Here is a 21,378-nt window from a genome sequence, read left to right on the forward strand (position 1 = left end):
CAAGTGTGATACCGTGCTTTCCTCTCAGTTTAGAAGTTTGCAGTGTAAGGAGCAGTATTTATCTTTTCAGGGGGGGGGGGGAGAGAAAATATGTGATTGTTTCAAAATTAGAACCACTCAACCAGTGTGACAATGACAAACTTAGTTGGTCCCTAAGGTGCTACTGGAAGGAATTTTTTAATTTTGTTTCGACTATGGCAGACCAACACGACTATGGCAGACCAACCAGTGTTACTTAACCTGGCCAGTATAGGTTTCCAGTACAACCTTAAACATCTAATGAACCTTCCCTTATGTCATAGTCCAACAAAAGATCAGGAAGTAGGTTTGTTGCTTTAAGGTCTCATATTTTCAAATCTTGACACAAAGCTAATATTGTTCATGAGATTTGAGATTCCCAAAGAAGTGTGGATTCATATTTGTTTAGGTGAAACTCATTAGGTTTTTGAGAGTGAACACAAGAAACAGAACAAGTACAGGATGTTAAGAGACTTTCACTTCATGGGTTGGAACCAGCCTCCTTGTCTGAAAAGAGATACATACTTCTAGTAGTAGGGGCTCCCTTTGGTGTGATATTTTTGAGAGTGGACTGTTTTTAGATTAAGTTTAGGAGGCTAGTTCATAACCTTTGGCTGAGCACACAAGCTGCAACATGGAGATAAGACTGTGAGCTAGCAAGCACATGCAGGATTGCAGCAATTCCCCCAGTAGCAGCTCTAAGTACTGCCGTGATCATGGGTGCCAGAGCAGCCCCATGTAGCTGTTTGTGCATTTTATTCATTTGGAAGATTTATATCCTGCCCTGCCCTTAATTGTAAGTGATCTTGGGATGGGTCACATTCAGATAGAAACATAAAATAAATCAATATGAATCACTTAATCTGTTTACTAAAACAATACAGGGTGGCTCAGTTTCTTGCTGCCCATACCCACAAAAATCTGGAGGGAAAAAATGGGTATTTTGGCTGGTGTCAGTTCCTATGGAACTGTATCTGTATGGTTGCAGACTTGGGTGAGCCTGAGGCTGATCCTGGCAGTGCTGCTGCATGTTTTAACTGGCCATTTATCTAAACTGCCCTGGTGGGTGTTTTGCTTCTGTACCTTGCTGCAGGAGATGTTTCTGTGAACTTTCAGCCTCTTGCATTCAGCAATGGACTTAAACTTTTATGTGCCGTTCTGTGAGGTAGGGAAAGATAGATGTATCTTTCCTCTCCCATTTACCTACCTACCTGTCAAATCATTTTCATTGAAATAATGCACCATTTGGTCTGATCACATTGAAGAATCTAATTGATGCTCAGAAGTACTTGGGAAGCAACCACACATTTGGCATCCTGACCAGGAGCATTTGTAGTGGCATAAAAGTCTGATTCTGTGCATGGCAGCAGCTGCACACAGCCAAAGTCAAGGCTGTACAAAACAGTTTAGTCTTGTGCATGATGTACTGACTAGATATGGCCAGTCAATGTTGCAATTTTGAACTGTATGCTCAACAATGACATAAGCTTCCTCTGAGTCTCCTGGGAAGGTTAGGTACCATTTTGCTTGCTAGACTTCGGTGCATTTTGACATCTTAAAGTTCATGCCATTGCAACACCAGATTAAACAGTAACTTTAGCCCACCACTTCATATTTGTTTTAAAGAGGAGCAGAAACAAACTTGCTTCTTCTCATTCACAAAACCTTTTTTATTTGTATATGTTTTAGTCAGCTGCAATATAATGTGACCCACAGTTCACGAGACCTTTACATAGAAAGTGACCTATTTCTAAGGAGCTGCCAGATTAAGGTGACCTGCTGTTGACAGGAATGGCCTTTAGCACCTCGAAGCAGGAAATCATATGGCCCTTGTTACTAAAGAGTTAAATATTTGCTATAGTTTGTTTGCATTTGCTGAGGAGAGAAATCCTAGGGAATGTCATGGATTGCCTTACTATCATTGTAAACAGAAGACATATTGTGTAGAAGGTTCCTGGGCTCTTAACAAGTTATTTAGACAGACTTAATTCTGATTGTATGCCAGCAAAGAAAAAAACACTAGGGAAAACATTTGTTTGTTTGTTTGGTTTGATAGCCTTGTGCCATCTTTCCTGTAAGACCCATTCTGTCTGCTGCTTCCTTTGACGTCATCCAACAGTTTGAGCTTACAGTGAATCATGACAGATCATATTTGGTGCTATATTTGTACAAAATGCTAGTTCTTTCTGCTGAAGTGCATTGGTTCCATTAATTTATCACTCCACTCTCCATTATTTAATTTTCCCAAGTTACTGTTTTGTATCACCACTTCTGGGCTAACACCAAGTACTATGATTATTTGTACTTGAATGGGTAGAACGTTTTGGAATTCTTTGGAATATATGCAAAGCTACCATATTGGAAAATGGGACGCGGGTGGCGTTGTGGGTTAAACCATAGTGCCTAGGGCTTGCCGATCAGAAGGTCGGCCGGTTGCTCGGTCCCAGCTCCTGCCAACCTAGCAGTTCGAAAGCACGTCAAACTTCAAGTAGATAAATAGGTACCACTACAGCGGGAAGGTAAATGGCATTTCCGTGTGCTGCTCTGGTTTGGCAGAAGCGACTTAGTCATGCTGGCCACATGACCTGGAAGCTGTACGCCGGCTCCCTCGGCCTATAGAGTGAGATGGGTGCCGCAACCCCAGAGTCGGTCACGACTGGACCTAATGGTCAGGGGTCCCTTTACCTTTAGCATATTGGAAATAAGGGTGTTAGGCTAGTCTCTTGCCACCAACACAAAGTACCCCTGGCCTTGGTACCACCTTTTCCTGCCCCATCCCTGTCCTGGTCGGTACAGTATATTACTGCCACGCTGTCCCCCTCCTTGCTCCAATGCACAGCTGCTGACTTCTAGTAACCCTTTGCTAGAAAAAACCCCAAAATGTTTGAATCAAGAGTGTTTGGGGGTGTGTGATGATAGACTGTCACTAATAAAGATGTACAATTAGTTGCCACTAGTGAAGGTGGAAGGTGGAAGTAGTTTTGAAAGAGAATCGGACTTCAGTTTCTGACTCCCCTTTGAAGCATGCTCTTAACGTTCCTAATTTGGTTTTGTTTAAACAGTGTTCCCCGTGGCCAGATGTGCCTTATCAAGTGAACAACGCTCCGTCTCCAAGTTACAACAGCTCTCCAAACAGTTTCAGCCTTGGAGATGGGTACGTGATAAATATTTTATCTTCTCAGCTGACATTGGAGCCCCAGTTTCATGTTTTTGTTTCATTAAAAAACAACAAAAAACACACATTGTGTGTAAAAAGATAAGGAAGTTTTAACTTTGCATTTAGTGTTATGTCGGAGCCTGTAATTCAACGCAAACTTAAATATTATTTGCTGAGATTGCGAGACATACTCCTGTGCTGCTGTGCTCTTTTACTGCTCCCACTTGCCTGAAAGGTACTTGCATATTTAAATTATTTAAAGCATTTTCATGCCCACTCTTCAGCCAAAGTAGGTTCCCAACATGACTCATGTCAATAAATGTCAGTGATGAGACAGTTCTTGCCCTCAGGTTTGCAACATAAGAGACACAAAACAAAAGGAAAAGGGGATTGGGAGGGAGGAGAGAGAAAAACAAGCTCAGGCCTTAGTTTTAATTACAGAGTTGTTGCAAAAACCAGCTACAATGGAAAGATATTGAAATGAGCAATGTCCTGTCCCATCTCTCCCCCTCCTATAGCCTGATAGAATAGAAGAGGTTTCTTTTTAAACTTATACCTACTGTTGGCAGGTGTTGGGGAGGTGGGTTTCTTTTTTAAAAATAAATAAATTAAAAAATTCTCAATCCGGCCGGCAGACCGTCTGGGAATCAGCTTATTTTGACATGAGTAGAATGTGTCCTTTTATTTAAAATGCGTCTCTGGGTGATTTGTGGGGCGTAGGAATTCGTTCACACCCCCCCCCAAATTGGCCCACGGCTGAAAAAGGTTGCTGACCCCAGCTGTAGCCCATCTGGGAATTCATATTCTTAGTTCTTGTCTTGTATAGCCCCATGAATTTTTTTAGGTGACATGAAACCAATAACCTTAGAGAACTAGGCTTGAACTTTTGACAAACTAACTACTGTAAATTGGATGGAAGATTGAGGAGTGGGAGGAAAGAGAAAGTGAGGGAGAGAGGGGGGGGGCAACAACCAGCACTATTGAGGAGAGACTTTTTTAAAAATCATTTTTTCTTTCCCAATTCTGTACAATTTTTAGCAACAGTTCTCCAACTCACCAAGCGGAGCTCCTGCCTCTCAGCAATGACGTAAGTATTTGAGATCATGTTAATGTGGTGCTTTTCTTTTTTTAGGACACTGGTGAACAGTTCATTTCAAGACCCTCTTATTCTTTTTGCAATGTAGCATCTCCTTCCCTCTGCTTCTATTCAAGATGCTCAGCAGTGGCTTCAGCGAAATAGGTTTAGTCCATTCTGTAGACTCTTTTCAAGTTTCTCAGGTATGTGTGTTAATATGGCCCATGTGCCTTTTATCCTTCCTAATGTTCCTTCAAGGGGGTAACTCTGTTCTTTAAGTAATATGGACCATTGGCATGTCTGTATGGATACTCCTAATGGGAAATAAATGCACATTGATTTCACTCTGCACCATTCCTCAAGGTTATGCTCTTTTGGTGGGAATTCTGCATATTCCCAACACTCAGAAGCAACATTCTATATCCGGGGCAGGAGAGAGGTGATACCTCTCTCCTGCTCCCCACAGCAAATGGTGCATTCATTTTTTCATTTGTATTTTACAGAATGATGCTGTGCTGCACAAGGAAGGAGAAGCACATAATCTCCAAATATATATTCATTGGAGATTACGTGCTTCTCCTTCCTTGTGCAGCACAGCATCATTCTGTAAAACACAAATTCTGGTGTGCTTTCCTTGGTTTCTTCACTTTGGGGTTTAAAAGTGCAGAAGTGACCTTCACATGCCCTCACACTTGCCTGAGGACCATGCACTTGGACAACCATTTTAGTTGGTTCAGGAGATGTCAGTTATACAATGTAAAAGATTCCTTGCTTCTGTGTTTAGTTACACTATGAGCTCAATTTGCACATGCTGCTGGAAGCAGGTTTTTGTGCCCGAGACCAGAGGTGACCAGATTTTGCCCATGGCCATGACTACTTCCTTCTGGACCTTTCCTCTCCCTATACATGCAATAGATTTGCATAAAAATATCTTTATGAAGTGACTGCTTGCAGTATTGGTTTTTTCTAATCAGAACTTGTATGCCTCCAGCACCTGTCTTAACAAGCCTGTGAAATTTGATTCTGTATAGAGACTTGTTATTGGGGGGAAATGACTTTTGCTTGAAATGTTCAGGTGCCGACTTATTGAAGATGTCCAAAGATGACCTTATTCAGATTTGTGGCCCAGCTGATGGCATTCGACTTTATAACGCCATTAAAGGAAGGTTTGTCACATTTTCTGTTACAGCACCAGTTACTGCGTTTTCAAATTTGTGGGGTTTTTTGTGTTCAGTGGGGAGATCCTTAAAAGCACATTTGTCACTGGAAACATACATAGTAAATAATAAAAATTGCATCTTGGGATGGTGCACTGATCAGCTGAGAGTGAGTGACGGGGTCACTCAAGAAGCTTTGTGGCTGAACAAAGATTTGAACTCGAGTCTTCCCAGTCAGTCTTGACACTCTAGCCCAGGTGAAGGCAGGCTTCAGGCTTGTGGGGTTCACTTTGTATTTTACTAAACCTCAGGATCCCCCAGCTAGAATCTCATCCAGAAGACAGTGGTACCTCGGTTTATGAACACAATTGGTTCTGGAAGTCTGTTCATAAACTGAAGCGTTCATAAACTGAAGCGAACTTTCCCATTGAAAGTAATGGAAAGTGGATTAATCCGTTCCAGATGGGTCCACGGCGTTCGTAAACCAAAAATTCATAAACAAAGGTGTTCATAAACCGAGGTTCCACTGTACACTTGACATTTCTGAGCTCAGGAATTTGTTCTGAATACCAGAAATGAACTTTTGAATATTCCCAGCTTTTTTCACTCCAGCAATATAATTTAGTGGTGGTAGCAGAGTGTTATATTGTTGTCATTGTTGAGCAATTGGGAGAAAGAAATACATGCTGATTTACCAGTAGATTCCAGTCTACCTTCTGCACACCCCTGTTATAGGCTTTGCATCACAACTGGGTCTCTACAGAGTTATCCAATTTCATGTGCAGAGCAGTGCCATGCCCAGTTGGAAGTGTTGTGTCTTCTTACAGTGCCAATACTGAAAAGAATATTGTTTTACCTGTAGGAACGTAAGGCCCAAGATGACCATTTATGTATGTCAGGAACCTGAGCAAAATCGGTCTCACCTTCATCAAAAACGAGAGAATGGAGATGCTAATCTGTGTAGTAAGTGTCTTGTTCGTTTTGGCAAAGCTTGCCAGCCTTTCGTAACAAACTTTAAATCCTTCCAAAAAACTCTGGCTGCCCTATAAAATCTATCTAATTGTTATTAGTATAATCAATTTCAAAAGTTCCTCTTTCCCAGAATGAACCCAAAGTCAAATAACCTCTCCCCACACCACACACCACAAATAGCTTATGGACTGATCCTGTGCAGCCAACACACTCACTAATACGTAGGTATGAACAGACACAGGGTTGCATTTAATGGGAGGAATTCAACACCACACTCTCCTGATCATTCCACCAGTGCAAACAGTTTGTCTTACCAGATGAAATAGCCTCCCCCCCCTTGCCCTGTGCACTGTTCTGGGGGTTATCCTGACACCCCCTCAAGCTAATTTTAGTGTGTGAGAGAGTGGACAAAGGAAAAAACCCATTGCACAAGCATAAATCCTTGTGCAGGGTGGGACTCATTCATTGAATCTCACCCAATGTTCTCTGTCATACTCTGAGTAGACACATTGGAATTAATGGATGTGACTAATTTAGGGCCATTGATTCCATTGTGCCTACCCTGAGTAGAACTTTGCTGGATGCAACCCACAGGGTTTCTAGTCCAGCCAAGCTATTCTAAAAGGCATTAGGTTTATGGAGGATGTCCAAATTTTGAAGCAGAAAATTTTCCTATGCAAATTAGGGTAATTTGCATCAGGAAATTTCTTGCTGCCCCAGGGGGTGGTCTAATTTAGCAAATTTGTTTAAGAAACTAAGTTATTGGCCCAATACACCTTAAATGTTTTACTTGAAGTACTTAGATGGAAGGATTTTAAAGCACGCTTTTAATATGCTTTAAATGTTACATTACATAGATTTTTTTATTGGAGTACTTGTAAAAATTTACAAGACAATCAACATTGTTTGAATTTAAGAAAAAGCAGAACGACATTCTTGCTAAGGATAATTGCCTTAAAAAGCTTAATTAAAACTTTGAAACTGCCAAGTTTGCCTAATACTATTATATCACAACTGGCATTCATGAATTTATGAAGTGGTGTCACTATTATTAATAGCACTCACCTTGAGGTTAGAATATGTTCTGTTTGTGGAGCCTGACCCACCAGTTGAAAATGAATGATTTGTTGGATCAGGATGTTAGTCTAAACCAGCCCCCTCCCCCAAACACTAAACCTACCTGGCAAGGATAGGAAACTGCTACACGTGTTCTGAATGTTTTAATGATTATCATTTCTAAAAGCAACACTTAGGCTTGTGGTTATATTCCTGGGGCTGATCTAGGTGAGCACATGTTTGCTAAAAAGAAAAATAGAAAAATCGTACAGGTATTAAAATCAGTGAGCATACTGGAAACAAAGTTTTCTGTGCCTTACTTCATAGTTTTCCCCAAGCTGGCTAGAGACGAAGGCACCCAAACATGGGAAAGTGAGGTGGGGAAAAGTTTAGCTCCCCCATGTGCTTATTTTGGTGATGAAAAGGACACCTACTCCCTCTTTCATAAGACATGCATGTTTTGAATTTTTCATATCTGAACTGCAAAATTAAAAATGCATAGATGTGCAAAAGTAATGACTGGGTGGCGACTTCTTTCTGCCATCATTGTGAACTTAAAAGGTTGCTTCTAAATGCTTTTCTTCTCTTAGTCTTAATATTCTAGTGTGTGCTAAGACAAAAGCAAATGAGGGCTGTTTTTCATAAGTTAAATATTTTCCCTTAAATATATGCAAATCCTATGGTGCATGTCTAAAAATATCTCTTTCCCCAATACTGTCGCAGTATACCATGCTATCTTCTTAGAAGAGCTGACAACAGTGGAATTGATGGAGAAGATTGCAAACTTGTACAGTATTTCACCACAGCAAATAAACCGAATCTATCGACAAGGACCTACAGGGATCCATGTATTGGTGAGCAATGAGGTAAGAGTTTTAACTGGAATGCATCCCATCTAGTTCTAGCTATTGATGTGTTTAGGACCTGTTCTCTGACCTTAGTGTGACTGACCATCATGATTCTGTGGATTGTGTGTTTTGCTCTGGAGGGTGCTGAGTTTTAAAATGCTGGAACATGTCATTAGCAGTGAGGATCACAATATGAAGAACCTGATTATAAAGCTCATTTTGCTTTTCTGTTTATATAATACTTTATGGTAAGGATGGCTATGAAGGGAAGTAGTCATCTTATCAAGCATTGTTGACAAACTGGTAATGAAATGGTGGGAAAGGCATATTCATTGCTTTTCCCTGGACTCTCTTCCACTTCATTTTTGCTCACATAGTGCACAGCCTTGGCCTCAATGGTGTTTGAAATTGACTCTTAGAGGTTGTGCTTGTCTCAAGTGAATAGGCACAATTTCAAGTGGCCAGTAGGTAAGATTTCAGCACCACGAACAGTTCCTTCTGCCTTTACAGATTCTGTAACATTTTGCTTATGCCAGTCTCCATCTTCAGGTTTGTTCCCTTGCCAAAAAGCCACAGATACTGAAAGGCGATTTGAAATATGGAAGTATACGGGGAACATAAAAAATTGCATTTTAAGCATGCAGTACAACCACATTCCCGATAAAATGATGCTACTGAAACATGCAATCACTTTCACCCCTAGAAAGTAGAAGGAATTACAGAGAACCCAATATTTTCCCCTTCACATTGACATTGCTTTGTCAGTGAGTCTTAGTTTAATGGTTGTGTTCAAAAGTGGGTGAGCTTCAACACGCTTGAGCAAAGTATCTGGTTTGTGTGCTACCCCCCTTATGCATGGCAAGGTGAAGGTCTTCTGCCAAATTTAGTTTCATTTTTAAAGAATCTCTGCTATGAAGCTGGCTTATTAAACTTGCTATAATCTCATTTAAAAAATCTGCAGCATTGCTTAACTTTGACTTAGTGGGGTGGGGGGGAGAAGGGCACACGGAATCGAAAATACTTTGCAAAAACAATAAAACTTTTTGAGCCCTCATCCAAGTTTCTTGGAAGCAACAAGATGTCATGCAAATGGGAGCAAGAATCCCACTTGCTTGCTTCTGACCATTCCCACGAATGTCTCATTCTGTTCTATGCTGCATATTTTCATGGCAAATATTCCCAGCTTTTTCTAATTAGGCTGTGGGCTGCATGCTCTAGAATCACTTAAGAAGCTTTGTTGCATATGACCCCTGGAGAAACACAGTTAAAGCAGAAAGCAAGGCTTCTAGTACAACTGTGGGTGAAGCCTGCAATTTTTATTCTGAAAGTCTCCCTACCGTTTCACTCTGATGAATCTGAAACCTTCAATGTTTGAATAGTCATGAAGTGTTTTAAGGCAGCCTCTGGAAAGCAGAATTGCTTCAACCAGCTAGGGTGCAAGGAGACCCTTCATTACATGCTTGAGTTACTGATTAACAACAACAATTGCCTTATTTTTGTGTTCTGGTGGCAAGGCAGCAAGAGTGATGCAAACAGCAGTCACCAATTTGATGTTCTTCATGCTTCATTAGATATGGTGTATGGGTGCAGCACTGGACTTAATTTTGGTGGATATTTTTCTGTGTGAAGGTGACTGGGGAGTAAGAGCACAGTTGTGTGGAGGAAAGCATAGCCAAAGAAGTTGGAAGTCAATGACTATCACCTATGATAACACCTAGCACAACTTAAGTCACACACACACACAGAAGACCCATTGAAATCAATGGGCATGACTAATGGAGTTGGTTAGGTGAATCTTGACCTCCATTTTTTTGGGGGGGGGGTGCTTTATAGATCATCCCATCTCCACCATATCTACCATTTTTGCATGTGTGCTTCTGCAAAAATTCCTCTAGGAAGCACCTTATGGTTGCATGTCCTTTTTGAACAGCCTCTCTACACTGACAGTTCCTTTCTTTTCAAACCAATAACACCCTGTTGATTAGGAAATGTATATTTCTTTCCTGAAGAAAATATGTGTGTGTGTGTCAATAAATTCCAGATTTCTTCCATTTGTCTTCTTTATCCAGATGGTACAAAACTTTCAAGATGAATCTTGTTTTGTCATCACGACGTTAAAAGGTATATACACATATTTCCTGCCACAGTAGTGGGATTTACCTTCACCAAAATAAGGGTGTTGGAAGTCACTTAAGAGGATCCAAAAATTCTCAGATGTAAAATGACAAATGCATAAACAGGATAGTCAGATACTATGAAAACAGAAAAAGGGGTGGTGTCACCCTTTCCTTCAGGGGCCTCAAACCTGAGTGGTAAAAGTTCCCAGAAGCAAAGAAGTGAAGGTGTGCACTGTTCTGCCAGTGCATTTGTACCATACCAACCCCCCTGCTGCCTTGTCTCTCTTGCTCCCCCTCCTGGTAAGGTACACCTACCTACCTGCCAGGAAGTTAGCATAGTGGCTCTTATCTATTTAGTTGTTCAACATTTGATAATTCTTTGCCATATATGAAGCTCCTCATGTAAACTATCATTTTCATGCATCGGGGTGTCCTTTGCTTCTGCCCTATATATATTTCTCTTAGCTAGTGTTTTGACACCTTTCCTTCCACACTATACCAAACTTATTTTCGTAATGTGACTAAAACTACTTGGATTTTCTAACAATCCACATCCCATAATGTAGTGCTAAGATGACATTACAGTACATAAATTATTTCTTGAAATGGATGTCCAGAGCCTCTTGTTTGTCATGCAGTTTGCATCTGTAGAAAGTGCAGACTAGTAGGGTCTTCAGTCAGGTATGTGTGTGTGTCTGTGTATTTCAAAGTTTGAAGTTAAAGCGCTGATTTAAAGGTTTCTCCCCTCTTTTCTCTCCTGCAGCTGAAAGTAATGATGGCTACCATATCATTCTGAAATAACCCTCTTCTATGTATGATGGGACTTACAACATTATGATGCCTCACTGCAACCCAGACTGAAAAGATGGAAGACACATTTGTATAAAAGTGTTCTTATTAACTGAATGGCCTAACAGAAAAATTAAAGTGTGTAAATTTCAGAGTATTGGGGGACTAGACGTGGTTTTCACAGTTCATCTCATTATTGTTTTGAATTGCCTTTCCTTTTTAGAACTACCTGTATGCATTTTTGTCCATTCTTCAAAACCATGTGCCTTATTAAAACAAAACTGACTTAATATGAAAAGCACTTCTCCCAAACCTCCAGTGACTAGCATTATAAAGGCTGATCATCCTGGTTACAAATGTAGCTAAATGTATATACTGTACTACTTTTCCTTCTCTTCCTAGGTAATATAGATAACCAGACAGCTATGGATTCTTCCTTCTTAAAGCAAATTTGCAATCATCATCTAAGTTCCTAACGAGGGTAGTTACTTTCCTGCATGCTTTTTGTTGTTGTTGTTGCATCTGACAACAGACCAAGCAGAAGCGCTATTTCCACCCCCTTTAATTATTCTATATAACTCTTACTTGCTCATTTTAATTAGGTTGCTTTGTTTTAGGACTTCAAATTGAAAAAAGGACAAACCAGGGCAAATTTTGCCCTCAGCTGAATTGTGCCCCTCATTTGTGGCAATGATATCCCCCCCCCAGTAAAACTCAACAGCTACCACTGAGATCTACTGGAGAAATGAAAAGGGCTGACTGAAGAAATGGGCAGGTTTTTCGGCACATCCAGGTTGCAGTTGCCCCATGGAACTCAGTGAGAGATTTAACTTTGGAAGAAAGCACACTAGCTGTGTGTGTGTGTGTGTGTGTGTGTGTGTGTGTGTGTGTGTGTGTGTGGAGAGAGAGAGAGAGAAGTTATATATGAGGGGAGAGGTTAGCAAATACTTATCCTCCAGGGCATGGAGCAAGCACTGACCCTCATCCAGTAATGCGTTCACAAACTCTGGTCTCCTTTCTGCTATAAAAGTAAACTGGTTCCATTCACTTGTATGACAGAAGGTTATAGGTTTGGTCAAAGATCTCTCACGTGCCTTGGACTTTGCTTATGGCTGTGAGCAATGTTTCTTCCTCCTCTTCTGAACACTCTGGATTCAGGCTCCTTGCTTGCATTCAAAAGCTCTCTCTAAGGGAAAGAGGAAAGATGGAAACTTTGCATTCCTCTCCTCATGCCTACCCTTCCCTGCCAGTTGTATGTGCATATCATATGCCTGCTTCACCAACAATTGTATGTTAAGCTTCTTAAGTTAATAAGGTCTGTGCTATTTCCACTTGCATCTATGGATTTGAATATTCTCCATTTGCTTTTAAGAAACAGTTGCACCCCATCTTGTTTTTTTTCTTTACACCCCATCCTGCTACCACATCTTCCTTTTGAGTACGGATTATAGAAGCTTGTATATGGATAGGTATAAATAGAGACACTCATGGTCCTAACTTTAAATATTTAAAGCAAAAGTCCCATAATTTGGGGGGCTGTTTTAACATGGCTCTGAAGTTGTCAGTAAAACTAAGGAATCTTGCAAATTTTCATAATACTTAAGAAGTTAAATGGAAGTACCAGTATAGTAATCATAAAGAAGTATAGGAAGCAAAATATTCAGAAAGAATATTGATTTCTCAGTTGTGCTCCAATCCAAGAATTGGGTTTAAATGTTTTCTCTTACCCAAATTACCCCCTAAGTGATTCTAATGTATTAATGTAGTTTCAGACATTAATGTCACAGGACATACTGTCATAAAGGCAGTCAGCTACTTCTGTGGCAAAATAAGTCTAATTACTTTGCTGATATGAGTGCCTTCTTATGATGCTCTTTTCTAAAATGTGTGTTTTTGTTGTTCCCCTATCGTCTATTTGGCAACTGAGGCTGCAATCCTGTACCCGCTTATCTGGAAGTAAAGTCTCATTGAACTCAATGGGCCTAAGCTGCTGAGTAGACAGGAGTGTGCAGATTGTGCTGTGAGGGGTCTTATGAATTTTTTTGTGTATAAGTAACGTTTCCCTCTACTAATGCTGTAAAGAATGTTAAGCTGGACGGACACACGCACAGTGTTATGCGGCCAGCCTATCACTGAGCTGGACACTTGCGCCCTGATCCATTGAGTGCAGTAGGTGTGCAGAAGCAGGCTTCTGTGCTATGATTCCCTGCGGCATCAAGAACCATGCATACAGAAGAGTAATGCACATGTTGGATAAGGGCACCACCTGCAGTGCTGGTCACTGAAGTAGGATGGTGTGTTTGATGGCCAACAGATGGCCAACACCCAGATGGATTGGCAAGACTTTATATAGCTGCCTCCTCTAACATTTGCACATGGCTCATTCCTCATGTGCAACAGTGCATGGGGCTCCTTCAATAAAGGAGAACTATTGCCTTTATCTGACTTGTAGAGTTAAGAGAAACATAAAAAATATTGTTATACTCCCTGAATGGCTCTAATAGGCAGAGCTATCATAGAATAATGTAAATCATGGTTCAAAATTACATTTAGCACATTTGTAATTTGATGTGTTTCACAGAAGTATAAACACTACTTTTGGTAAAGGAAATCCTGACTTGCTATTCTTTAAAATAATAATAACAACAGCTTTTTATAGCAGATGGGTAGCTAACTATAGAAATAGTCTGGACAAAGCTTGATATCTTTTAAGTTAACAAGTGCTGAGCTGTTGCTGAGCTGTCTGTGTTAATATAACAACACATTTTCCCTGGCTTATTTGTACCTCTGAAATACTGAACTAGAATTCTTTATAGTCCCCCAAAGGAAGATGACAAGACATTTATTAGGTGGAGTTAGCATTAACGTGCCGATTACCTCTACACGCACATGGGGAAACATTGTTTGCCAATATTCCATTTCACTGTCGCTGTAGTCTGGGATAAGGTGTGTGAACCTCATTTTGGGACTGGAGTTTTCAGCATGCACAAGGAAGTTGACTAACTTTAATACTTTTTAATAAGCCTGTCTCAGGAAAAGCTTTAAATTAGTGTCTCCCCACCCCCAGCCCCCTTGCCAAATGTATATTTGTGTGTTTTGTACTCCACTTTGTTGTCTTATGGAGGGGGGGAAAAGCTCTTAAGTCTCTCTTTTAAAAATTTAATTTCTTTTGTTTGATTGGGGGTAGGTATTTCTGTCTTTCAAAGGGTTATGGGAGTTTTCTTTACCTGTAATGCAGCAACCATTTAAATGGGTGTGATTTAAATGAAGTGGGGAAGAAAGGAGGTCAAGCATAAAGAGTTGTGAGTATACTGCCAGATTCTCTCTTGGTTTTTATATATAGATTTTTTAAAGAAAAATGAAAACGAAACCTGCATATTTTGCACTGGCCATTCTACTGTTGTACAGAAGAAAAGACAAATCTGTATTTAGACTCTGTGCTCCAGTAAAAATGCAAATAAACTTTGTAAGAAATACCTTGCACTTTTCAAGTAGATGGATTGTGTATTTTCACCTTTAACATTTAAGTACCTCCTATTTGGGTTCACTCTTGCGACTTCAGAACCAACATCAACATCAGGGCCTGCTCCAGTTGGACTGTCCGCTAAACACATACATGCATGTCCAGGACCACCTTTATATTTCATATACTATTATTTGTTTTAGTAGTTCCAAGAGCTATGAAAAGGATTTGTCAGAAATGGGCCTATTTCAGGAGAAGAGAGTTTAAAGGGTATTACAGAAGGCCTTTGAATGGGGATGCATTGGTGCTAGAATTATGATAGGGGGTGGGTAAGATGGTAGAGAGGCCCTTGATGAAATTCACAAGCACAACCTCTGTATAGCCTCGTTAAGTTGCTGTGGTGTCACAAAAAGTAAATTATGGTTCCCCTTGCCCTACTGGCTTTCATCAACACTCTGGAAATGGGGACATCTGAACAGGAAACTGAAAGATCCTATAGAGGTGTAGCCGGTCATTAAAAAATGTTCATGGTGACTGGCATATTCCCCAGAATCTGGTACCTGCTATGGAAGGTTTTTAGCCTGAAAACTAAAAAGACCTTGAAATCAAACTATTGCCACCCTGGCTTATACAAAGTCCTTAATAATCCATATTTCCAATCTATTCTATGTCTTTGTGAAAACTCCTCATTATTGTAGCCATAATAAGTAGCCCTAGTCCCATGGAGTCAAAATAAATTGTTTCAATTTAGTAGGTTTGGGCTGCAGAGCTGTTACTTGTTTTTGATGTTTCTACTTCTGTAGTGGCTCACAGTACTCTTTAAAACAGCAGTGGGCAAACCTTTTCAGCAGGGGGCCAGTCCACTGTCCCCCAGACCTTGTGGGGGGCCGGACTATATTTTTTTTGGGGGGGGGAATGATGCAAGAGTACCACGAGCCCTGGTGGCTGCTTACCTGTGTCTTGCAAGCGGCAGGGGCTGGCCGCGGCAGGACAAAGAGCGGTGTGCGAAAGGGCTCCGGTGAAGGGCTGCTTAAAATGGTGGCAGCTCAAGCGCTGCTGCTGCTACTGGCACCAACAAAGCCCAGCCCCCTTACTCCTCTAGGCAGGGCGGGGAGAAGCCAGGAGGAGGGGGGGGGAGGCACCGCTGTGTGAGCGAGAGGGAAAGAATGTGTGCTGGTGATCCACCCACAGTGATTTCCGGACCGTCCACAGGCCGGATCGAGAAGGCAATTGGGCCTGATCCAGCCCATGGGCCTTAGTTTGCTGATCCATGCTTTAAAAGGTTGCTTATGAAATACTCTTATATACTCACTCCCTCAAGTCATTAAAATTTCTGGAGGCAGCAGGACCTCCCAAAGTGCTTCAACTTTTGATAGTGTACAGCAGGCATCCTCAAACTTCGGCCCTCCAGATGTTTTGAACTACAGTTCCCATCATCCCCGACCACTGGTCCTGTTAGCTAGGGATCATGGGAGTTGTAGGCCAAAACATCTGGAGGGCCGCAGTTTGGGGATGCCTGGTGTACAGTCTCTGCCTTCAAAACTGCCCGTTTTTCCCTCCCTTGATCTCTCTCTCCTGTATACACCCACCCACCCACCTGGAGAAGTGTTGGCTTTTATAAGCATCTCACTGGAAAACAGAGCCCCAACCAACAGAGGACCCTGTCTCCTAATCACTGTGTTGGATGAAGACCTCACTCCCAATGGCAGGAACATCCCCTGGGTAGAGTTACAAGGAAGGGTTGGCCAGCAGCTGTAGCAATATGAAGGAGAACACTTGAAAGACAACCCAGGGAATAGTAATAAAAGTAAGAACTCACAGCAGCCATCAAAGTCCCTCCCCACCCCCACATTCACAATGCTGCTAACTAATTTGTTCCAAATACTCCAAATACAGTGTCCATGATCTCACTGAGAATTAAGTACTGAGAAGTGTCAAGCCGTAAAACTCAATTTTGTTGGGGGGGGGGGCTGGCGGCTTTTAGAGCATTTGACGGCTTTCTTTGGCTCCATGAGGAGGTTTAGAAATGGTTCAAGATGCCATGGAAGCAAACAAAATGCCCTTGCCAAACTCTCTGACAGCAGATTTAAGGGGGGGGGGAAATAGATTAGAAAGCCACCAGAAGCCAATGGCTATAATTGGATTAAAGTCGAACAGATTTTTTTTAATATAAAGAATCCTTCATAAAATGAGGAAAGAAATATTGAGGTTAGAACAACTTAGCCAAACCTTTCCACTAATCCGCTTTAAATCTACGCAGCAAGCAAGCTATGTTTTAAACTTGATTTTTCGCCTTGTAATAGTACAGCTTTTCATTAGGGGTCAGTAACACAGCCCACAGTAATTGATGAACAGCACAGCAGTACATACCAATGTACCTTACAAACAAGGCTAACTACATATTTACCGTATTCTTCCTCTGGGTTAACCCCAGCTTACTCTACTTTCACAATGTGTCTCAGAGATGTCCTTGTAATTAACATGCCACATGTCCATTTATTAACATAGGCTGCAATCCTGCAGACCGCCTATGTGGGTTGGAAGCCCCATTAAACTCAACAGGATTTACTTCTCACTAGAAGTAGAGGATTGCATCAGTCTCCTATATGCAGCAACCTGGGAGAAAATCCCATTGAGCTCAGTGGGGTTTACGTCTGAGCACTAGTGCAGGGTTGTTCAATTTTTGTACAATTTGTTCCTTTTATTTAATTTTTGTTTGGAGAACAATATATCTGTATCAAGTTGAAAAACTTATGGGTGCAGTAAACATGTCATAGGTTCGAGTCAATCAGTGCAGTCCACAACTGGATTCCGCTGCAAAAACACAAAATGGGAGGGCAGTGTCTGGCCCCAAGTTAGGGCTAAGTAGGGCCAGGACCAACTGCTGAAGAGAAACAGTGCCCTGGAACAGGCCTCCCCACAGCAGAGTCACTGCCACTATTTTTTTTTACTGTATTTATTTTAACAAAAATAACGCTCGGTTGTAAATAAATCAATCTTTTCAGTTGTTTACAAAAAATATAAGCAATGGGCTGTGGAGTTTAGTGCTGTGCAGGCACACTGGCAGAGCCAATCTGGAACTCTTGCCAATGAATGTGCCCACACAGCACCAACCTCCCTGCCCCCTTGCTGCTGCTCTTCTGGGATGGCTAGGTGCACACTGGGATGCTGCATGTGCAGTGCCAAGTCTCCTCACCAGTTATTTCTAGATAGGACTAGTTTGCAAAGTTGTGTGTGTGTGTGTGAGAGAGAGAGAGAGAGAGGGGGGGGGGGGAGAACTTCTTTAACCAACAGCAAAAGGTGATGGGACCCTGTAGATCAAAAAAAGCAACCTCACTAAGTTCAGGTAAATCATCATCATCATCATCATCATCATCATCATCATCATCATCATCAATAATTTATTATTTATACCCTGCTCATCTGGCTGGGTTTCCTCAGCCACTCTGGGTGGCTCCCAACAGAATATTAAAAACACAATCAAACATCCTGCATTAAAAACTTCCCTAAACAGGGTTGCCTTCAGCTGTCTTCTGAAAGTCAGATAGTTGTTTATTTCTGATGGGAGGGCGTTTCACAGAAGGCCTGGGAATAATTTACCAATGAGGTACATATGGCAGAATCTCAGAAAATGAAGTGCCAGAAGTAGTCGGGGGGGGGGGGAATGCCCTCCTGAGGCTGGTGGGTTTATGTCCCCCTCCCCACAACAGTGCAGATTTTATATGGCTCTTCTCACCTCCTCACAGGGAGTCAAATTCAGGTCAGAATGACACAGGCGTCCAGTGTGGATTAAGCAACTGCAGCAGTCTGGAAAACCAGTTGGCCTGAGGGCTAATATAGCGAGGTGTCTCTCTCAGGATTATTTCATACTTTGGAATGTCTGGATAACATAAACCCTGCCCCATACCAATTGTTGGGTAGAATGGCCGGGCAAGGTATGCAGAAAACACCTTTAGCCCCATTGAATACAGATTCAGGCTCAGTGCTCAATGTGGCCAAACCAGTCACGCTCCCCTAAATCTTCCTCTGCCATTCTGAAAAAGTGGGTGCATAGCTTGGGAGTACTTTGGGATCTATTGCTGTTGCCTGACACTCTGGTGTCCTTTGGTGATGCAGAGTGCCTCCCATTAGCTTTGGCTGATGGCCTACCTATGCCCCTACCAGAACAGGGACAGCCTAACTTCTGTCGCCTATGCTCTAGTAACCTCTAGGTTAGATGAGTGCAATGTGCCATATGCGAGGTTGCCTCTGAAGATGGTTTGGAAGCTTCAGGTGGGCCTGACTGCACTGGCTGCAAATCGGTTTCCAGGCCCAATTCAAAGTGCTAGTTTTGACCAATAAAGCCTTTACGAGCTCAGGACTGCAGTACCTCAAGAACCACATCTCCTCATGTAACCCGACCTAGACCTTGTGATAATCATTTGAGGCCCTTCTTCATGTGTCTCCTCCATGAGAGGTCCTGAGGTTGGCAACACCAAAATAGGCCTTTTTTTGCAGTGACTCCCAATTTGTGGCATGCTCTCCCTAGAGAGGCTTGCTTTTATTAAATATCTTAAGACACCAGGTGAAATGTTCCTCTTCAACCAGGCCTTGAGTTGATTAAAACATCTATGGCCTTTTACATGTGTTTGTGGGAAGGGGCTTATTGCTTGGTTTGTGCATTTTGTGTTCCCATTTCTATTTTTATGTTTTGAACAGCCCTGTGATTTTTCGATGAAGGGCAGTGTACAAATTTAGTAAAACAAACAAACAGAAACAAACAAACATTAGCATTCTCATGTAATTATTCTGAGGTAACCTCTATACTCACAAAAGAATGGGGTTGAGGGAATGTTTATTTTAACACACAAATAAGATTAGCTGAATTAAATAATATGCATATTTTATTTGTTGATACAATTATGAATGCACCTGAGTCTTATTTTGAAAATTAGGGGCAGGGGGAAACCTCCGTTTTCTCACTATCTTTCTGAGGTGAAGTTTCAGTACATTTCTACAACTCCATACAGTTTTGGTTGTAAAATACTGAAATGCCTATTTTATTTGGCTTCTTCAATTACCTCAGAAGTTTCCAGGCAACTTCAGTGATATTTAGTTATTTGGAAGGAGCATGAAAGAGTTTCCTTTAGCCAGGACTTTTTGTTTAGGGGGAACTCACTGGAACTCAGTCCCGGCACCTCTCAGGCCATTGCCATTCTAAGAGAAAGAGGGAGGTGTTCATGGTGAGTTTCAGCAGCTATTTTTCTAGAAAAATAGCACTGCCTTTAACATTTTCTAAGTTACCATCTCTCTCTCTCTCTCTCTCTCTCTCTCTCTCTCTCTCTCTCTCTCTCTCTCTCTCTCTCTGTTCCTAAGAGGGAAATTACAGTACATCAGATTTTCCCCCCCTTTCCTGGCAAGCAAGGCATTCATTGTTCACCTGAAGGGTACTGGAGCAGGATAGAACACCAATTGCCTAAGGTACATTTTTTGCTTAGTAGGTTATTTAATCTGTACATTTTGTTCTTGTCGCTCTCCAAATGCAAACTGTCTGTCTGTCTTCCTTTAAAATGTAACTGACCCTGTTTCTTGACCTGGTGGGTGCCTGAAATACTTTGCTTATTAGTTTTACAAGCTCAGGCTCGAAGACGGCTATTTTTGGACAGGGTGGCTATGAAGGCCTGCTTGTGCTGTAAACCACTATAAAAAGGCAAGAACCCCACTGCAACATTGCTTGGGTTAATTTTGCCAGCTTCCGGGTAAACAGGCTTGTTTTGCTTTCTACATAAGGTGGGAGCTACTACCACTTGTGCTCCTGAAATTAATTAGGCCACATCTGCACCACATTTGTTTAAAGCAGTATCATACCACTTTATGAGTCATGGTTTTCACCAAAGAATCCTGGGAATTGCGGTTTGTTCAGGGTTTGGGGAGTTGGTAGGAGGTCCTTATTTGCACCACAGAGCCACAGCATTCCCAGGCATATATTACATCCCTTAATTAAAAAACCATCAACCCCCCTTTAAAAAAACAAGTTAAAAAGCAGTTTAAAAACAATTTTAAACAATTGGCACAATTAGGACAATATCAACAGCAACAGAAGCCTGCAACACACACACACACACCAGCAATACCTAAGAGCCTAGTCAAGGGCCTCAGCTTTTGCAGCTGGAGTCAATCAGGGCCTCGCCTTTCCAGGCCAGGTGGAAAAAGCTCTGCAAGGCAGGGGAGCAGGTCCTCCAAGATTCACAGAGAAGACAACATAAGGTAAGCAAAGCTCCAAATAAGTTAGGAATGAAATGACCCAGTTTCAGAGTTAGTCTATGGCAAATCATGATTAGTTCGGGTAGGTCTATTCATTGAAACCACTTCATCTTGCTTTTTTACAAGGTGGTCATATGCTCAGTCATATGAAATTCAATTTCTTCAGCCACCAGAGCAGAGCTGGGAGTGGGGAGGAGAAGAAAAGCCAAAGCCGTGCTAGTTTGTGTTTGTGCAGCAGCTACGCTTGTGTGTTTTCACTGCGCTGCACGTGAAAGAAGTAACCCAGTTTATGGTTGTGTTCTTATGGTGCTAAATTGCCCAGTAAGGATCTCTCTCTCTCTTACAAGAAATACAGTAGTAAAATACTCGTTACAAGATATACAGTAGTAAAATACTTGTTAAAGCATAGTCCAAATAATTAGTTTTGTAAATGAGATTGCAGAACAATTTAAAGATACTAGCTTGGATCATTAGAACTGTGAG

The 21,378-nt window shown here is 41.5% G+C and overlaps 1 protein-coding gene and 1 long non-coding RNA gene across 7 annotated transcripts in view; both read left to right on the top strand.

Annotated features, from left to right (window-relative positions):
• TFCP2L1 (transcription factor CP2 like 1) overlaps nt 1-14,665 on the top strand; it is a 39,591-nt gene extending 24,926 nt beyond the window's left edge. For both annotated transcript variants that reach the window (XM_035128757.3, XM_060278677.2), the window contains exons 8-15: nt 3,081-3,172; nt 4,214-4,262; nt 4,360-4,453; nt 5,326-5,416; nt 6,270-6,370; nt 8,159-8,301; nt 10,353-10,404; nt 11,164-14,665. In XM_035128757.3, coding sequence (XP_034984648.1) covers nt 3,081-3,172; nt 4,214-4,262; nt 4,360-4,453; nt 5,326-5,416; nt 6,270-6,370; nt 8,159-8,301; nt 10,353-10,404; nt 11,164-11,201 — 660 coding nt within the window. In that variant the 3' untranslated portion in view covers nt 11,202-14,665. The remainder of the gene's footprint in view (nt 1-3,080; nt 3,173-4,213; nt 4,263-4,359; nt 4,454-5,325; nt 5,417-6,269; nt 6,371-8,158; nt 8,302-10,352; nt 10,405-11,163) is intronic.
• A 5,332-nt stretch (nt 14,666-19,997) lies between these two features.
• Nucleotides 19,998-21,378, top strand: part of LOC132592649 (uncharacterized) — a 132,595-nt gene continuing 131,214 nt past the window's right edge. For 4 of the 5 annotated variants that reach the window (XR_015945955.1, XR_009558161.2, XR_009558162.2 and 1 more), the window contains exon 1: nt 19,998-20,112. This is a non-coding gene — a long non-coding RNA (uncharacterized LOC132592649). Of the gene's footprint in view, nt 20,113-20,762; nt 20,899-21,378 lie in introns of those variants that run through there. The other variant, XR_015945957.1, reaches the window with a different exon arrangement.

The sequence above is a fragment of the Zootoca vivipara genome, chromosome 1, assembly GCF_965207765.1.
Source record: "Zootoca vivipara chromosome 1, rZooViv2.hap1.1, whole genome shotgun sequence".
NCBI lineage: Eukaryota > Metazoa > Chordata > Lepidosauria > Squamata > Lacertidae > Zootoca > Zootoca vivipara.